Consider the following 19,965-nt stretch of genomic DNA (forward strand, 5'->3'; position numbering starts at 1 on the left):
AGCCATTTATTTTTACGAAAGGAAAAAAAAATCACGCTATAGAAGTAACGACACGCACATGTTCATGTTACATTGCGGTGTTGTGACTATGTTAACCGTACTTTCTCGAAAGTAAAACAGATTCTTATATGAAGTGTTAAAACATGGTTTGTACGAAGTTGTAAGTGCAAAAATTAGCGTAGTTTTTGTTGTAACACAATGTTTACAAATCATGTACGAAGTAGCAAGATGATGAAGTTCGTGTGGATCCACTGTTGGACAGTATTGGCTTTCTCTTAGAAATGCATAATTTTCATTATAATTGGAATGATATGTGACGAAATTGGAATTTATAAAAAACAATAACATTAATAACACGTAGAAAATATAAAAAACCGGTTACTTCTGGTTGCCCTTGACCCTTTTACCCACGCTAAAAAGAAAAAAAATGCATGTGTTATGACGATATTTACATTTTCTGTTGTTTTTAACTCACAAAAATGTGTTATTGTGAAGTAAAGTATTTCTTGCTTCCTTAGCCTGAAGCAGCGCACCCCGAAGGCTTCATGTAATTAAATATATCATCCAAAAGAACAACAGATGAAAAGTAGCATATCATTATATAAGGTACGACTGAAGATGACCGGACCCCTCTCCGATTTTCTTCATATTTGGCATATTTACTAATTGAGGCCTGTTAATGACGAAACTGAAGTTAAAATTTGTCGGAAACGTCTAGAAATTGCAAAATAATTGCGAACCATTGACGCTAGCCCCATGAACCATTGACGTGTGGTTAGGTTAGGTTAGGCAAACATAGTTAAAATTTCGGGTAACAGTTAGATATAGTGGAAACATTTGTTCAAATTTACAGGAGAAATGACGGGAAAGTACTTACGGAATTGAGTTCCTGTGGACTGTTGGAAGCTGGGAATAGTGTTTCCATTCGTGCAACTTATTCGGCCGGTAAATAATATAATTTTCGACATAAATGTATCTCCGTTGCACAATAGCTCGTGCCACCCTTACTGTCGACTACGTGAATCAAATGTTCCGTGCATTCGAATATGCTGCCATGCGGTAGTTTTACCAGATGTGGGAGCGTTTTTTTTTTTTTTATTTAATTTTCTGTTTGCTTAACCTAACTGAACCTAAGCTAACCTTCCGTGAATGGTTTGTGGATCAATGTTAGCCTAAAAACCATCATTTTTCAGTTAATAAGTGTTAGTATAGCAACCATGCGATAGTTTTACAAGATGATGTCTGAGCGTTTTTTTTTTTCCAATTTAATTTTCTGTTTGCCTAACCTAATCTTCTGTGAATGGTTTGTGGATCAATGTTAGCCTAAAAACCATCATGTTTTGGTTAATAAGTGTTAGTGTAGCAACCACGCGGTAGTTGTACAAGATGACGTGTGAGCGTTGTTTTTTTTCCAATTTAATTTTCTATGTTTGCCTAACCTTCCGTGAATGGTTTGTGGATCAATTTTCGCTTAAAAACCTTTTGTGAATTTTTTGTGCGGCACTTTTCGGTTCATAAGTTTGGAAACACTGCATATCAGGTGATGATAGACAACGCGAGTCAAGATTTGCCTGCCCGAATTAGCAACGACCAATAAATACTTGTCATGTGAAAAATTACGCTTTTTTCAGTGAAAAAACATAATCCCAAGTTGAAAAATGTTCCGCTATGCATATAAGGTAAGTACAAATGTAAATAATTCAGAAATAAATGAGTTAAATGTGTTTTCACTATAACTAGCTGGTACCAGATTTCGTGTTGTGGTAGTATCAGGATCTGGAAATTGCAAAATAATTGTGAACCATTGACGCTAGCCTCACGAACCAGTGACGTGTGGTTAGATTAGGTTAGGCAAACATAGTTAAAATTTGGTGTCGTAGTAGTATCAGGAATATATATATTTGCTTGTGAAACAAAGAATTTTGCGAAAATCGACGGTTTCCATTCCGAAAACTAATGTCTTATCTTCGCTTATTTTGCAATTTCTAGACGTTTCCGACAACTTCAGATTCGTGATTAGGAGGCCTCAATTAGTGAGTATGCCAAATATGAAGAAAATCAGAGATGGTCCGGTCATCTTCAGTCGTTCCCTTCATAAAACAACATTTATTTGTGACAGAAGTCAATAAATGAAACATTGAGTAAAAATTGACGAAACCAAGGTAGAAGTGAGATTATAGTTCAGAGAGTTAGATTTATTGGTGTACATAAATTTACGAAAATTCCAAAGGCCCAGGTTCCTTTTGTTTTATTTCAGCTTTATCATGTTACGTAGGCAATTTTTGCATGGTTTCGATTTACGTCTGTTAACACACAATACAGAGTTGTAGCGATTACTTACACAAAACTGTTTGAATATGCTTTCGTGGTTAGGTTGGGTGGGTCATGTTTAGGAGTCCATTGTGAAATCTTCCACCCTCGGTTTCGCTAGGGATATTTTTTTTTTTTTTAAGGAAGGTTGTGTGTTGAATATTGGGAAAAACAAAATCCTCGAGCACGGAAACAAATATTTACGAGTGTACAGCCGTTTAAAGTTGCGAGGTGGAAGTCTACTTGCAGCCATGTCAGTTTCGTAGCAGCCACCTGCATCCGTACCAATGAATATCTAACAGTCGCTTTTTCAGGGCTAAACAAAAAATTTCATGATAATTGCCCCCCGATTCCGGGCTCCGCCCCTGGGGTAGTTGACATACCGCGGCCCCACCTTTTTCGATAGAGTCCCTTTAAAGGAATGTTAGAACCTGCCCGATACTATTTTTAGACAATTCACTCTAACATTAGGAAGCCCTGAAAAATCGTAATGGCATTACGTAGGTAAGAAATTTTAATATTACAAAAATGTAAGTTTCGTAGCACGTAGATCTCTAAAAATTTCCTTCCATGCTACTTAAAAATACCCTTTCTTAGAAGAAACTTCATTTTGGACAAAGAAATTTGAAATGTGCTAGAAATCGAGGGTGAAGGATTTCACGATGCAGCCATGTTTAGTTACCTTAGCATTTTAATAACCCTAAATGCTTTTGTGGTTAGGTTAGGCAGGTCAGGTTAAGTTCTCTTAGCATTAAAATATCCCTAAATGCTTTCTAAGAAAAGGTTCTAAATTACTTCTACATTCATTCCCACTAGTGTTCGATACTTACTGTCGCTTCTATCAACATGGAGGGTAAGGTAATTTTTAATTTGTTTTTTTCCAACATAAATAACTTTCTTCGAAATCCAAATAATGCTCATTACTTTAAGAAAGGTTCAAATTTCGTGTGACAATGATTGCCAAAATTGTAAGATAATTAGTCCTGCTAGGAGAATTTGAAAATTCATGAAACAATCTAAACCGTTGCCATTCCAAATTTTTTCTTTCAAATTTGTACTTTTCAATGTTTTAAGGTGCCTGAAAGTGATTTTAACAAGTGGAAACTACAAATAAGCAAGATATTTATCCTCAAAATATGGCCATGACATCTCCATCGCATTTCAGATCATTTTCTATTAAAGAAATTTTCATTACACATGCAAGGAATCAATGGTGGATATCAAAAAATAATGCATAATTACTATCACCATTTATTGTACGGTAAGCAATTTTCATTATCCATTAACAAAAAAAAAGTGTAAATTTTAAAAAATAATGCCTGCTGCACTTCACACATTTCTTGTTTTGGGCCACTAATCCTTCCGCCTGCAACTCACGAATATACACAGAAATCTTAAATTTCAAATTTCTTAGAATAACATAACAACATCTTTTGTAGCACAATTTCCACTCACGGCATTGACCTCAACGATAAGTGCAGGGACAAACTTGTATTCTGATGTCACCGGTGAATGCTTTCATTGTTAGGTTAAATGCCTAAACTGTTAGGTTTAGTTGTATCAACATAAATTATAAATTTACACAGTATTTATGCAAAAAGAACCAAACCTAACAGGCCTAACCTTGTGAGTGACGTCATAAATCATACCACCTAAAATCACTAATTATTCACTTATATCAATCACATCTCCACACTCTAAAAACCAGAAACATTCATATGAATGAATGACAATATTCCCAAACCCACTAAAAAATTTTAAAGTTTCTCATGGGTGTAGGTAGGGTCACCATCTCCCAAATTTTCATCATTTTTGTTAGGTTTGGAGTGTTAAGTTTGATGATATTCATTAGCATGTTTTTTTTTCATTATTTTAGTATGCACATAACCACGTTTTTATGCAAATTCTTGTTTTTTTTTTTAAGGCAGGCCATACTTTCAGATCAATTACATATGTTATTTGTGGCTTCCGCACCCTGAAACACAGTTTATATTACATAAAACATCAAACATTCTCAATTAAAAAATAGTTCGACTTAATTCAGGATGGAGTAGTTTGGTTAAGGGCCCATACTTGTGTGCATTCTTGCCCCTCTGGTACTTATTTTTTTAAACATGATCACTAAAATTGATTCAAATAGCAGCATGGTACGCAACCTACTTTTCGTGAGCAAATATTTTTGAAATTAATAGTTTCCCTTGGTCACGTTCCAATTGTTTAATCTAGAATTAATAATTGTACATAAGAATTTTTCACCTGGTTGAATATCTACGTATGCCTGTTAACACATTTATTGTTTAGTGATTACTTGCTGCATGTTTTCTGGAGAATTGTTTTTCTCTTCTGTATTCTTCTATGTGCATATTTGTTTGCTAGCAGCCATTCTTATGTCGTCTTAGATACAGACTGCTGCTACTGTTCCATGTAGCATGAGGTGCAAAGTGGTATGTTCCTGAATCCTTCCACGAGCACAAAACTCCCTTCAAGCTTCACATAAAGACTTGGCAATCCTCATTGTCTGAGACAACTGTAACTCAAGAATGGTTGCTTGATGAGAAACACAGGTGCTCATGTAAGCTACTTTTCAAATCATAATTTCTCTGGTAAATAATGCTTAGTGAAGCTTTTAACTGTGCTAATTCGTTTCTCCAAGCTTTGAAGTTACTTCCACAACAGTTTCTCGAAAATCATTACACATTCCGAACTGTTTGTTCCCCCAGCTTACAAATAAGGGGATTACAGTCTCAAATCCTTCAAGATCATTAACAGGGAACAGATTTATATTAAATACATATTTATGTATGAAGCTGAAATCAGTTATACATGCACATCATGGCATGTTGACTAGAAAAATTCAGTTTTTATTTTCCATATTTGTACATCTCTCCCCCCCCCTTTAGAGAGAGAGGAAGAAGAGAAAGAGAGAGAGAGAAGGAAAGAAAAAAGGAGGAGAGAGAGAGAGAGAGAGATCTCCCTGTCTCTCAAGAAAGAAACAAAGAAGGAAAGAAACTCTCTTTCTCTCAAGAGAGAGAGAGAAACAAGAAATGAGAGAGAGAAAACAAAGAAAGAGGAGAGAAGAAACAGAGAGAGAGAAACAAACTCTCTCTCTCTTTCTTTCCTTCTTTACCTCCCCCCCCCCTCTCTCTCTCTCTCTCTCTTTCTTTACTTCTTTACCTCCCCTCTCTTTCTCTCTCTCTCTCTCTCCCCTTCCTGAGTGCATTATTTACCAGAGAAATTATGATTTGAAAAGTAGCTTACATGAGCACCTGTGCTTCTCATCAAGCAACCATTCTTGAGTTAGAAAGTCCAAAGCAACGTCAAACAAACATCCAAACAATTGTGTTTCTTCAATGTTATACCTCCAAACTATTTGCTTTTGTAAACCATTTGAAATTTCTGTTTATTTACAATTGTTATCAACAATAGAGAATGAGGGCTAAAGCGTCAGCTACTGGTTGTTACAAACATTATTTTGGCATTGTTGGAAGAGAGTCAGTCCCAAGTCGAGCAGCCCATTGCTAATCTCATTCTCACTACTTAGTTGTGTACCTGACAGCAGAGTCGGAAGCAACGATTTTGTGGCACACTTGCAGGATTAGCATCTGGATTCTCTTCAAGACAGTCATAGTAATATTTACAATGCCAAGACTGGATGTTATATAGCTCATGTAGTGTCTTTATTATTAAAAAGGTAAATTTTTACTACATGCAATTCCGTTCCCTGATCATTGAACACTTTGGAAAAAAATGTATAGTGTAAATTTGCAATGCTTCCCTCACCGGATTAATTCTCTCCATATTGAATCATACCAAAATTCCTCCAACTAGAAATTTCTTCCACTCTGTTGCCAACTGAGGTAAAGGATAGAGGTATGAGTAAGGTGGAGCTCATCATAACAGAATTCATGCATATACTCATTTTTCTGCAGTAATGTGTGGCCAGTGGTGTGCCCAGGATTTTCAAAGGGGGAGGTGTTTATAGGTACTTTTTTTATTAGTCCGTCATCATTTTGCCATATTTTCCTCCCTTTTACATTTTTTTGCAGAATACTGGGCCAAAGGGGGTTATGATATGCCCACCACCACCCCCTCCCCCTCAGGCATGCCATTGAAAACTTTTTAGTTTTGTCTACACGCCTTTCTACAAACTTTACTTAATTCAGTGACACAAGTGCAAAATTTCTGTACATATAAATGTCGGTGGCTCAGTCGGTAACGCGTCTGGCTACCATACTAAAGGTCCCGGGTTCGATCCTGGCCAGTTGAAATCCGGGAACTTTTCTAACGTTGGAAGCAGCCCCGGTGCCCACCCAGTGTCAAATGACATGGGTACCCGGGGGAAACCCTGGAGGGTAAAGGTGGTCAGGGGCATGATGCTGATCACATCACCCCCACTCACGACCGGATCAATAAAGTGTGGGGCATTACCCCCACACCCCCTATATGTCTTAATGGCATGGTGCTAAGCACAGGGAGCACTTTACTTCTTAGTATACATGCTAGATAAAATGTTGGTACTGCTGCAAGAAACCTTTGCAATTATCCCATGCTACTGTGCTCGACTCAAATGTCTTCCCCAGTTCGAATCCCGCTCAGACTTGGTTGTTTGTGAATGTCCATCCATTCATCAATTTCATCACTCATCCCCATCTTCGCAAGCCAAGAGGCACAAAACGCGAAGTAAAAGAAACTAAATCAATCAATCAATCAAATGTCTCCCATCGAAGTTCTGGTTACAAATCCTGGTCATGGGTATTTCTTTGTGTTTGCCCCATCTTCTGATCATAAATAATTCTAATTGCCATTAATCTAGAGAGATAGAGAGGGGATAAACAAAGGTAAAGTTCCCTGCGCACATTTCACGATGCCTAGAATGCACACATAGGGGGTGTGGAAGTAGGACCACATATTATTGACCTCGGCCCATTCATGTATTTATTTTTGGTGGTGATATGATCAGCACCATTATCCCTCCCTGGGTGCCCCTGGGGATCTATTTATTTGAGGCTGGCTGAACCACAGGACCACTTTATGCAGGGACAAGCTGGAGAGATTCCAACCTTAGATCTCATCATGGGAATTGAACCTGAGTCTCTCATGTGGCAGCCAGACACTATTGACTGGACCACCATGGCTCGAGAGGTAGAGAAACAACAACAGAAAATTAGCAAAAATACATACGTGTGTATGTTTATTTAACATTGCTTTTCTACGTAGTTAGGTTAATTCCAACATTCAGAATGAAATATGATAAAAAAAAGATGAAGAAACACAATGACGCATCCATGTCCTGTACATCAACTCACACATTGCCAACCACTGGAGGCAGTAAAGTGCTTTTTGGTACTACATATTTATAAATATGCCCCTTGTGCTTCGCACCATGCCATATAGAGGTGTGGAGTTAGGGCCCCACAATTTCTTGATCACAAAGGTGGGGTTGATGTGATCAGCACCACATCCCTGGCTGCATTTACCCCCCCCCCCTCCCCCAGAGTTTCCTCCAGGTGCTGCTGGGTGGGTGCCAGAGCTGCTTTAACAGGTAGAAAATATCCCCGTTCTTCCCTTCCCTGTTGGGGATCGAACTTGGATCTCTCACGTGGTAGTCGCCTTTTCTTTCTATTATTGACTACTCTCTTTCCACAGAAAACTTTTTCATGCAGGAGCTGAAACTAATCCCATTATACATAAAGATAACCAAGATAACTTAAATGACATAGCACACCTGACATGCAATGATACATTATAATCTTATCTTCAACTCAAGAATGATTGGTGCGTTTTCTAAATAATGTTTTCCCATTTTGCAGATGATGTGGAGTATTGTGAAAAGACATGGTGATGAATTCAGCAATTATTCACCAGTGGGCACCTCTTGATATTTTGAATGAATCAAATCGAGACTTCAAATTTGTTTTCCTGATTCTGAACATTCCAATCAAATGTAGGCCAGAAGTAGTTGTATCATTGTGGAACAGAGGTTTGTATATTGAAATTTTGTTATAGTGCAGCAATTTGTTAATAGTCGGGATGAAAAATAAAAATGCTCATTAAAAAATTACAACCAATATTTTGTTTTGTATATATTATAAAAATATCCTAATGGTTTGAAAAAAAAATACATCATGTGTTGTAATGAAACCATGTAATTATGTTGGTATATTGCATATTTTAAAATGAACAGGCCTACACAATTATAATTAATGGGTTGCTTCTTGATTTTCACTTAATACAAAATCATATTTCTTTACTGTTATAGCTCCAAGCTTTAGATTTCTCTTGTATTTATCCTTACAAACTACAGAATGTTTCATAAGTCGTGCAATATAAATTTTAATCCCTTATACCATGACAACCGTAAGTTATACTTACACCAGGTTTCTTCATTGTAAAGCCTCATAACGAGATATTTTTCAGTACTTCTCATCATCAGGTTGTGAAGAAGAAAGAGTGAATACCATTTTTAAAACATAGCTAATTCATTTCTTTAGAGATAGTGGACAAAAAAAAAAAAAATAGCAAGGGGACAAATTTATGTGTGAAAACTTGGTGTACAATTCCTTCTGAAAGGAATCAACACATTAATTTTGATATCTAATCTACATGCATTTACCCCCTAAATTATATCTACAGCAGCCTTCCGAGTGACTGTTGATGGCGGCACAAACATTTTCCACGAGTTCCATTTGAAGTATGCAGCTGTTCTGAGAAAAGATTCGCCAGAACTCATCACTGGAGATTTAGATTCTGCATCTCCAGAAATAGTGTCGTACTTCAAAGAGAAGAAGTCGCAAGTAATAAAAACCCCTGACCAGAATGAGACAGACTTTACAAAGGCTCTACGACAGGTAGCAAAGAAGGCGAATGCTGATAATTTGAAGGTGAGCATATTTTTAGATATACTGTATAATTGTTGCATTTATTCATTAGTAGATGAAGTTTTGGATTCAGTTTCAAGTCCTTGAATTGGATGCTTAAAAGGAAATGATGTCAGAGGTAATGCCATTTTTCTCATTGGATCCAAGGTTCAGTCAAAGAATTTCTATTTAGGATTGGTTCTAATTAACACGATCCAAATCTGACTGTTGACCAATCAGTCTTTCGTGCAGTATATATTATACATTGTAATCGCATAAGCTAACCGAAATGTTCCAAGAAATGCTTTCGTTTTCGTAAAAAGTAGCCGGCCCCATGGCGGAGTGGTTAGCACATCGATCTACAACACCAGGGGTCCTGGGTTCGAATCCCGGCCTGGGCATGGATGTCTGTGAGTGTCTATGCATCAATTTCATCATATCATCACTCATCTCCATCTTCGCAAATTAGCCAAAAGTGGCACAAAAAGCGAAGTAAAACAAACTAAATCAAATCAAATCGTAAAAAGTACGTATTATCTAAGATTTTTTGAAGCATTTACTTGTCATTTATGCTAGCAACAATGTTAAAGGAAATGCTTTTGTCTAAAGTGGACTCCAGAAAATACATCAACATCACACTTCTTTCCAGTTTCTTTCTAATATGTCCTACTTCTTCTTTTGGAAATAAAAAAAAATCTCTGTTATGGCTAATCGCTAGTCTATTTATTTATTTCCATGCCGTACACACTGCCATGTTTTGGTCAATCAAATGTGAACTTGTCAAAGTTTCTTTGATTGTGTACATGAGCAATTTCAGACCATTCAAGATTTCCAATAAGAACGCTGTTCAACGACTTTCAATTACGTTTAATTCAGTGATTTGTACATGATTAATATGATCATGTACAAGGCAGTTAAGACTATTTTCAATCTGTTACACATGAAGTCAGCATACTTATGTGTAAGGAAGAATATAAAATGTATGATGTCTGCAAAATCATGGTGTAACATAAAATATACATCGTGTTGACTAAAAGAAAAAATTGTAATTAATTTGTGTTAATATTGTCTGATGACTAAAGCCCGGATTTCTATGTAATTACATATTTTTTCCTTTATATGTACAAGCGTGGAATTAAAATATATTGACGAATTACGTCAGTAGAGATGTCACAGTGAAGTTTTATATTACATATTTTACTAAATGTTACATATTCCTAAGATATGAAATATTTTTTACATAAAACAGTCCTTAAGAGGAAAATCCAATGAACTTTTGGCTTACTAGTTAAAAAAGTATCTTCTCACTTCCCCTCCCCATTTCCAGGTCTAAAAAAATATAGTAACTTAAAAGTGCGATTTGCCTTCGTTGTACGTACATAGCAGTTCGTTGATTCGCCACATCGTAACAATTACATCAAGATTCGACAGTGTTTCAGTTTCCAGTTTGTAACATGGAGCGGCAAGCAACACACAGCGAACGAAGAGAACCAACAATGGAAGGCGGCAAGTACAACGCTGAGAGGCACTTACCTTTCATCCGTACATTGTTGTGATCGTTTTGATTTTTGCAGCCGGCGGCGACAAATCTTGAATGAAGTATTGTTAACTCAACCGTAGAATTTTGTTTATATATTTCATCGCCTTTTCATTTTAACCATTGGAGTTTTAAGAAGAGCTTGCCTCAGTATTTAAACAGTGTTTTAACTGTAGAAAGCTGGAATGGCTCCGCCTACCTCCTCGTTATCTCAAAAGTTGCGATCTTGAATAGCAGTCGATGATGCATTTACTACGGATGGTAAAGTTATTTTTTGTCGAGTGTGCGATAAAAAAGTTGGGTGCACTATGAAGTCTCAATTAGATCAACATGTTCGCACTTCACTTCATGTGAAAAACAAACAACTACGGAGTGAAAAGAAGCAAGTTTTACTAACCCAGATGCAAGAGGATTCTTCATTCAGTGTGTTTTACAAGGAAATGTGCGAAGCAATGATTGCAGCAAACATCCCTTGGCATAAAATTCAAGTACCGAAGTTCCGGGATTTTCTGGAAAAATATTGTGGCCGTAAACTTTCTGACGAGTCAACCCTTCGAAAGCGATATCTTCCACATTCCTACAAAGAAACTTTAGAATCAATTAGGGCAGAAGTAGGCAGTTCCTATGTGTGGATTTCCATCGACGAAACAACTGATGCTTTGGGACAGTATGTAAGTAATTTCATTGTTGGAACGCTAATTGCTGATTCTCCATCTACACCACATCTCATTGCATGCAAAGTTCTAGAGCGTACTAATCATTCCACCATAGCACGATTTGTGAATGACAGTCTTAAATTGTTGTATCCGGATGGCGTACAAGAAGAGAGAGTTCTTCTCATGTTCACAGACAGTGCATCATACATGTTAAAAGCTGCTACGGCACTTAAAGTGTTTTATCCTAACTTGATCCACTTTACTTGCTTGGCACATGCTCTCCAACGTATTGCTGAGGAGGTGAGAGGCAATTTCCCGGAAGTCAACCAACTTATTTCTTCCACGAAAAAGGTGTTTCTGAAGGCACCACAACAGTGCAAGTTTACAAGGAACAATTGCCAGGTGTACCACTTCCTCCGGAACCTATTCTTACTAGATGGGGCACTTGGATCCGGGCAAGTAAGTTGTACAATGAACATTTTGAAGAAGTGAAATCTGTGCTTGACTCATTTTCGGCGGACTCAGCTGTATCGGTACGCACTGCTCAAAATCTCTTCAAGGACACCAAACTTGCTTGCGATATGGCATACATAAACAGCAATTTTGGTTGTATTGATACAAGCATATAAAAACTTGAAACTGTTGGGCTTCCTCTCCTGGAAGCCATGGATATATATGAGGATGCAAGAAAGAAACTGTCTGCTGTTGGAGGAAATGTGGGAGAGAAAGCTCGAAGAAAATTTGATGCAGTGACTGAAAGAAACCCAGGTTACGTCAGCTTATTTACAGTGAGCTGCATTCTCAATGGTGAAACAGTTAACCCTCCCAATGATATTTCTCCCGACCACATTCACCTCCTGAAGTACGCTCCGGTTACTTCTTGTGACGTGGAGAGACATTTCTCTGCGTACAAGAACATATTATCTGATCGGCGACAAACATTTACTTCTGAACATTTGGAAATGTACCTGGTAACATATTGTAAGTTAAATAATTAAATACAGTGCCTGCCCCAAGATCAAAGGTAACCTGAATTTTTGTAAGTGCTTTTTGAGTGAAAAATTTGGGCAACGAAAATTTACTACTGAACATTTTGAATGGTACCTGGTGACATTGTATATTAAATATTGAATATATTCAAATTGTGGTTAATATTTTTGCTCTATAAGAACATAAAAAATACTTAATGTAAGCATTGTAATATTGTAACTTCAATTTTTGTAAGTCTTTTTGAAATAAACATATCCCTTTGTGAGGAAAAAATGTAACAAAAATAGGAAGTAACGTTTGGAATAAATATTTATAGTACATATTTCATTATGAATTTACATATTTTTTACATATTTCAGACATATTTATGTACATATTTTAGGGGTTGATATTACATAAAAATCCGGGCTTTACTGATGACTAAATCCATTCCCATGATTAAAGATGGAAATCTGTGATAATGCAGTTTCAATAAGGTTCTACAAGAAAAATCATATTGCCACACAATATTTATTTCAAATGTATGACAAAACTATCAGGGCAAATTATTATGCCATATTCTCAGCAAGAAAGAGAGAAGGAGAAGTTGTTGAGGGGGAAATACTCATCACTAAGCAATTGTAATTATTTGTTCGAAGTAAAGTTTGTTTTAAGACCACATTATTTTCCAATAGGCTAATCAGGACCGGACCTACAGTTTAAGGTGAAATTTAAACCCTCTGCAATGTTCCTCCTCTGGAACTAAACATAGGACTATTTATTACAAGGCAACAGTGTTAGTCACTACACAATTGGGGGGAGCACAGTTATGAATGTTAAACGTTAATATTTTGCAACTTTGCCCTGATATCCTAGAGTTTTGCTGTAAAGAATTTTTTGATGTGCAATTAGTCGAACTTCCACATGCTAAGTGTATATTCTACTTCTTAGAAATTGATAAAATTTGAGTAAGATCTTTCTGATCTGGTTGTAGCCAGGAATTGTAGTTTTTACACATTTAAAATACTTTTCAAAGTTTTTACACGAGGAAACAGGTTCAATTCCCAAGATATGAATTTTTTATGGCAATGTCCCTGCCTAAAGTGACACTGGGGCTCACCCAGCCTCCATAAATTGGTGCTTAATCTGGGGATGTGGCTGATCACATCATCTGAATTGTGTGGGCCCCACATCCACATTCCCTATATGCCTTGCATGTTGTAATGCACAGTGGATAGCCTTACTTTATTTTCTTATATGCAGTGGTTTCTTTCTGGTGGTATGCTACCAGGGTTGTTAAAGCTCCATGAACCCATAAATTCTAATGGGTTCTACTGGACCAACTTGAAATACTTTACAGATAAAAAGGTTCTTTATGGTCCAGAACCCATTTACGCTTCCTGATTTTCTCTCCTGGACCGGAATTGGATTTATTTACAATTCCTGGACCTTTAGCAACCCTGTATGCCTTTCAGCACTGTGCACCTTTATGACAACTCAATAACAAAGAGAAATATGGATAATATCATGTAGCAATTTCCAGTACCTCTTATGAGGAGCCACACTCCTTATGTGCCTTGATAACATGGTGAAATACGTGATTAACTTTGAATTACTAGAATTTTTGTTACCACAGCAAACTGTCTTGTGAAGAGTATCAAAACCTTTCTCCTCAGAAAAAAAGCACTGCTTATGTAATATATGTACACTAGATTACTGCATGGGGCTACTTTCACTTGCTTGTAGTGGTTCAAGTCTCCCTTCCACCCTGGAGCATATAGAATGGATTATTATTTTAATGTGACAATATTCGTACACACACATGCATGTAAAATATCCGCCTTTGTAATTTCAGCCCGCAATCAATTTCATTTTCATATATCATTTTGTAAGATAGACTAAACTACATTTTAACTTGGAAGTGATGACTAAATGTTAATTTAAGTTTCAATTCACTGAGTCTTTGACTTCATGATTCATACTTGAGGGCCCACTGCCACAGACAAATTATGGTTATATATGTACTACTGGACTTTGAGTGTACACTGCTCATTTCGCCTCGAGCGAAGATGCTCTCAATTCTGTACCGTATAGTCCATGCGAACTATTTGGCGCTTCGAAATCTTCTCCATACAACACTCTTAATGTACCCAAACTTTATGCCTAACTTTTCAATGTGGATTGTGATTTTTCTCCATATTGTATTTTCTCAAGGTGGATGGTGTCGTTGCCTTAGGGGAGACCTTCGGCCGCTTTGACCAAGTGATGGCCAACATTAACACACTGTTCAAAGCCGAAGAAATACTTCACGTTCCGGTGTATATACTTGCGAGTGTTTCTTTGACATGGCTGCTGTGGCCTGGAAAACATGAAATTTCTATCAACAAGGAACTCATGAAATGCTGGTGCAGTTTGATTCCTGTTGGAAAACCTTGTGAGCATGCTACAACAACAGGACTTAAGTGGAATCTAAGTATGCATAAATTTTGGCAAGAATTTAGTTTTCAACTATTGCTTGGGTAAAACACGAGTTGTATTTTCTCAGTCAGGGACACAGCATAGTATTATTTCCAACCTTTCAAGTTATAACAATATTTTAAAAAACAATATTGAGCTCTTTGTCTAGTACAATTGAAATATGTATACACACAAATAATATAGAATGTTTTGCTTTGTTGATCATCCTTTACAACACTAAATTCCAGCTAAAAAAGGCAAACCATTATTGAAAAATGCTAATTCTTAACAGTAATTTTGCAGATCTGGATTTGATGTATAATTTTGTATACAGAGCAGATAAAGCAAGTGTACTATTGAGGAAGAAATTTAGTAAAGTGAAAAATGTCTCTCCACAGGCTTTCACAATTTGATTGTTCTTTGAGACACACAAACAAAATGAAGTTTTTATTCACTTTTCCAGCCTGAAAAGTATATCATACTTTTTTGATAATCAGCTATTATAATTATATGTGAAAACTAGTCTTGTAACTTGTTTGTAGCTGTTAATTGAAGGATTCAGGAGTAAAGCATGGTAAGTGACATTTTGGTCATTATCGAGTTTCTTAAGCAGAAAGTGTATTAATAGCTAAACTGTAGGTAAATTGTTTTTGTGTTGTGTTTACCAATTTCAGAAGTGTTCAATGAGTCCAATGCGAAGTACATGTCAATTACACGCAAAAATTGAAAGATGGCTCTTTTTACTTTGTAACTCAATAATGAACAAAGTGTCATTTTTTTTTATCCCAAAGCCATCCAATTTATAATTTACATGCAATTATGAGTTATAACGCTCTGTGGGTGCTGTGAACTCCAAATTAAATCCACAACTCCAGGGGAAGCCCTGTATATGATAGGAATCCCTAAAAACTAAGCGTTTTGCCTCGTAAGATGGGTATATTAAATTGAAGCATGTACATTCACGAATATTACCAATTTAATTTAAACACTGAAACCGCATCCAATTATTCGCTGAGTTTCAGAGCCACCCACCCGATTGGTAGCGCTGTTTGAGATGACGTTAGAACTACAGTGACCAAATAAGACAAGGCAGATCAAACTAAAGTAAAAATAATCCTGCAACAATGACTTCCCAATTATTTATGAGTTAATTGACACTTATCATCCCAGAGCGACCAGTGCGAATTGTACCCCCCCCCCCTTTTCTGAAAAGGAACACTGTCATTAATACATACATAATAATACATTTAACAATGGGATTTCTTTGTGGTGAAATGTTAACACTACGAAGTACAATTAATATATATTTATTTTGATAAACACAGACAAAGATTTATCCAACTGATCAAGCGCTTTTTTTTATATTCAATTATTAACGCCAAAGTTGCATGCCATAATATCCAAGTAGCATTTTGTGTCCGTTGACTCCGATAAACAAACAGTGCAGTTATTTATAGAATTCAGCTGTTCAAGCTAACATGACGTGACGTCATCCCCAGCTAGAATCTATTCGACGAATTACTGGTGTACACTTGTGAAATTACAATGTAAACACCCTTAAAACAAGCAGTTTGTAGGTGACTTGTATTATCAAGAGTCTATCTTTCAATAAAAATTTGAACGATTACGGTAACAACTTGGCAACATACAAGTCAATCATTCACTCTGTGTGAGGCAGTTACGTATTACCATACGTCACCTACCCGATGCTTAAACATAAAACATTACCCAAACCACCTGTTCAAAGGAAGTTCCGAATACACAGAATAAGAGCATCAAAGAATATTTACAATAATTGATATATACATTACAGTTTCTTGACCGATTGTTTATACTCGCCAAGATGGCTACCTGACGCTCTCCCTTCCCGCCTAAATTAACGATGCGACGCGTCGACGAAAATGGCCAAATTCGATGCACACGAAAGCTAGCTTTTATAATTGGATGCAAATAGATTCCGCTGTACCACGAAATATCTTGCAGTCTTCCGATGACACTTAGATAAGTAAAGATACTGTACTTACGACCATCCGGCTACCTCATAACGCAGCTCACAATCGTCAAAGAAAATTTCAATTATCTGTCCACACTATATATTGCGCGCATAGATTTTTGGCAAAACATGTTACACAGTCCTTTGTGTTTCGTTGGATCCAATCAAATTCTATCGCAATCCTTTGTGCGTTGGGATGATCACCGATGTCTTTGATCGGCGTAAACTCAAACAACCTTCATGTTTTCTTCCTCTCGAACCAGTCCCCGAATCGCTCCCTTGACCTGCTCATCAGAAAGCGAATCCGTTCTTCGGTTCCTTGATGAGGTTCAATCTTCCGTGCACCGTTGCATCCATAACCCAATTTAAGTTGTGTCTTCTTCACAAAACAAATTATTAAACCATGGCTTTGCTTTCATGATAAATCATTTACATAAATTAAAGAGAAAACAGTCATTGATTTGTATGCAAACACCAGGTCGGCTGAGAACACGTATTGTTTACGAACTGTTCAAATGAACAGCTGATTCATCCGTCCTGTACACTGCTGTCACCAGGTGTACAAACATTGATCTGAATCGCCCACAAATATCTATAACGAGGGTGGCGAGGCATTTAACATAAAATTTACTCATTGTATACATGAATTAACATGTTGGACCGAATGATTACATTAAAAAAAAAAACTCCTATGACCACATACGTCATAGAGTTCAATATCATTTTTCAGTCTAGATTATGGTTATGCTATCACAAATCTACAAATATTGAAAGCTGTAGTTTATGCCATTAGTATGTAATCTTTAATGAATCAGCTTTGCCTTTTCTGAAACTAAGGCTTGATGACATTAAATGTATTGTTTCTCTTACAGATAACCAAAGACTAGAATTTGGACACCTAGTAAGTACATCCAATACATACAGTGGGAAAGAAGACAAAGTAACAGTTGAAACAGATTCTCCATTAGTGTGGTCAATGGAAGTAATGTAAATGTAGATATACATGCACAAAATATGTGCCGCAATTTGGCTGAAGTAGTCGCCAACATTAGTTCCTTAGCTCCAACTTGTCATTGTCGAACAAATTTAAAACAACACTTAATGGTATATAGGAAACATTCCTCACCCCCATCCTTATCCTTCAATATTCTTCCAGCTCTGGTAACAGATTTATTTACTTTCTAAGTTCCATGTGATATCTGCTTCAAAGATGCATTTATGATATGTCCTTATTGTAAGGAAAAATATCACATTTCTTAGCATTTTTGAAAATTACATTTCCCCTCAAGTATATGTAATATATAAATTATTGAAAATAAGTGTAAGAGAAATTATTTTTAGATAAGAGTATATTTTTGTACTTTACCTCGTGCAAGGTATTACCAGTCACAATTTTATGAAAGACATTTTATTGTTACAAAAAACAGTGTGCTGCAATAATGAGTTCTTATGTTGTTGAAAGTAAAAATGTTATTTTAACTCTTAGCTCAGTATTATTGGTTGGAAATGCTTGTTGATTTTGTGATATTTTGTGTAGTTTGAAAGAAAATAAAAGGACATGTCATTTTCATGTTACATTCTGAAATTTGTGAAACATTTATTAGTACCATGTGACAGAGCAACAGAAGGAAAGGAAAATATGAGTCTGGATAAAGAATTCTGTCAAATTTATATAGATTATGCATATTCTAGACTCTATGTTGGGTAATTTTTGCAAGCTGTATGGGAGGACTAAAGAAAAATTTTGAACTTGATTTAACTTCATATTTGTTATTTAGCGTCACTTTTCTGCCACTTTTGACTAATCATGACGATAAGGATGGGTGATGATATGATACAATTGATGAAGAAAAATGGACAAAGAACAACCATGCCCAGGCTGGAATTTAAACCTGGGACTCCTGGCATTGTAGCATGTTGTACTAACCACTCTGCTAAGGGGTGTCAGCATTTGGAACTTTGAAAATGATTGAAATATAGAATGTGAAATCAACTTATAACTTGCAGAAAGCAGTAACTGTGCCAAAGTTTCATATTGTATTTTTTTAAAAATATTTCTTTAGCTCGAAAAAATGTTACATTCACATTAGAGTACTTCACATAACCACTTTTGCTCTCTTGTACTCATTTGAGCCTCCCATCCTGAAGCTTTTGCAAAGGAATATCATTTTAATCGGTAACGCGTCTGACTACCATGCTAAAGGTCCCGGGTTCGATCCCCGGCCGGTTCAAATCCGGGAACTTTTCTAACGGTGGAAGCGGCCCCGGTGCCCACCCAGCATCGAATAACATGGGTACCTGGGGGAAACCCTGGGGGGTAAAGGCAGTCAGGGGCATGATGCTGATCACATCACCCCCACTCACGACCGGATCAAAAAAGTGTGGGGCGTTACCCCCACACCCCCTATATGCCTTAATGGCGTGGTGCTAAGCACAGGGGAACACTTTACTTTTTCTTTACTTATATCATTTTAATGTGACAACAATCATGGATACATACATGTAAAATATCCATCCTGGCAGTTTCAGCCCACGATCATCTGTTTCATTTTCATGTATCACTGTATTGGTAAGATAGACTAAACTACATTTTAGACTATGTTAATTTATTTTTCAATTTTACTGCATCTTTCACTTCACGATCTATATTTGAGAGCCCACTACCACATACAGTTATACATGTGCTACTAAGGCTGTGTGATATTTCGATATCGAGTCAATATTTTTAAATATCAAAGCGTCGATATCGTACAAATATTGATGTTGATATATTAATATAAAAAATATCAACTTCGATACTGACATTTCATACATCGATATTCAATATCTATATAATCGATGTATGGTGGTGTTGCATTCCTTATGCACAAGTCAAGTCAAGCACAAGGATGTTAAGGTAACAAGTAATGCGCTCACCATGTGGGGACAGAACTTGAGGGGATGAATGATGAGAGATTACCTCTGATTAACGTGGAAAGCAAATACGTGCAACAACCAATAAAAATAACAAGGTTCCTGCTTTATAGAACTTGCTGGTTACCTATGTGTGCCTAAGTATATGGATGGTATCGGTGCGATACAAGACTATACTTTGCATAGACTCTGTCTCAAGTTGTGCCTCGTTCTTGGTCTTGGCTTGATATACAGCATATACACAGCACAAAATATTTTGTAATAACATTTTTC

At 36.6% G+C, this 19,965-nt stretch overlaps 1 protein-coding gene across 1 annotated transcript; it reads left to right on the top strand.

Moving 5' to 3' along the window:
- Positions 1-3,386: 3,386 nt before the first annotated feature.
- LOC145983992 (thiamine pyrophosphokinase 1) lies at positions 3,387-18,350 on the top strand. The gene is made up of 5 exons (XM_083117300.1): positions 3,387-3,571; positions 8,121-8,290; positions 8,944-9,191; positions 14,544-14,802; positions 17,652-18,350. Exons 2-5 carry the CDS (start codon positions 8,146-8,148, stop codon positions 17,768-17,770), a joined length of 771 nt encoding a protein of 256 aa, XP_082973426.1. The 5' UTR covers positions 3,387-3,571; positions 8,121-8,145; the 3' UTR covers positions 17,771-18,350.
- The last annotated feature ends 1,615 nt before the right edge of the window (positions 18,351-19,965 follow it).

Source organism: Lepisma saccharinum, chromosome 1 (genome assembly GCF_977018435.1).
Source record: "Lepisma saccharinum chromosome 1, izLepSacc3.1, whole genome shotgun sequence".
Taxonomy (NCBI): Eukaryota; Metazoa; Arthropoda; class Insecta; order Zygentoma; family Lepismatidae; genus Lepisma; species Lepisma saccharinum.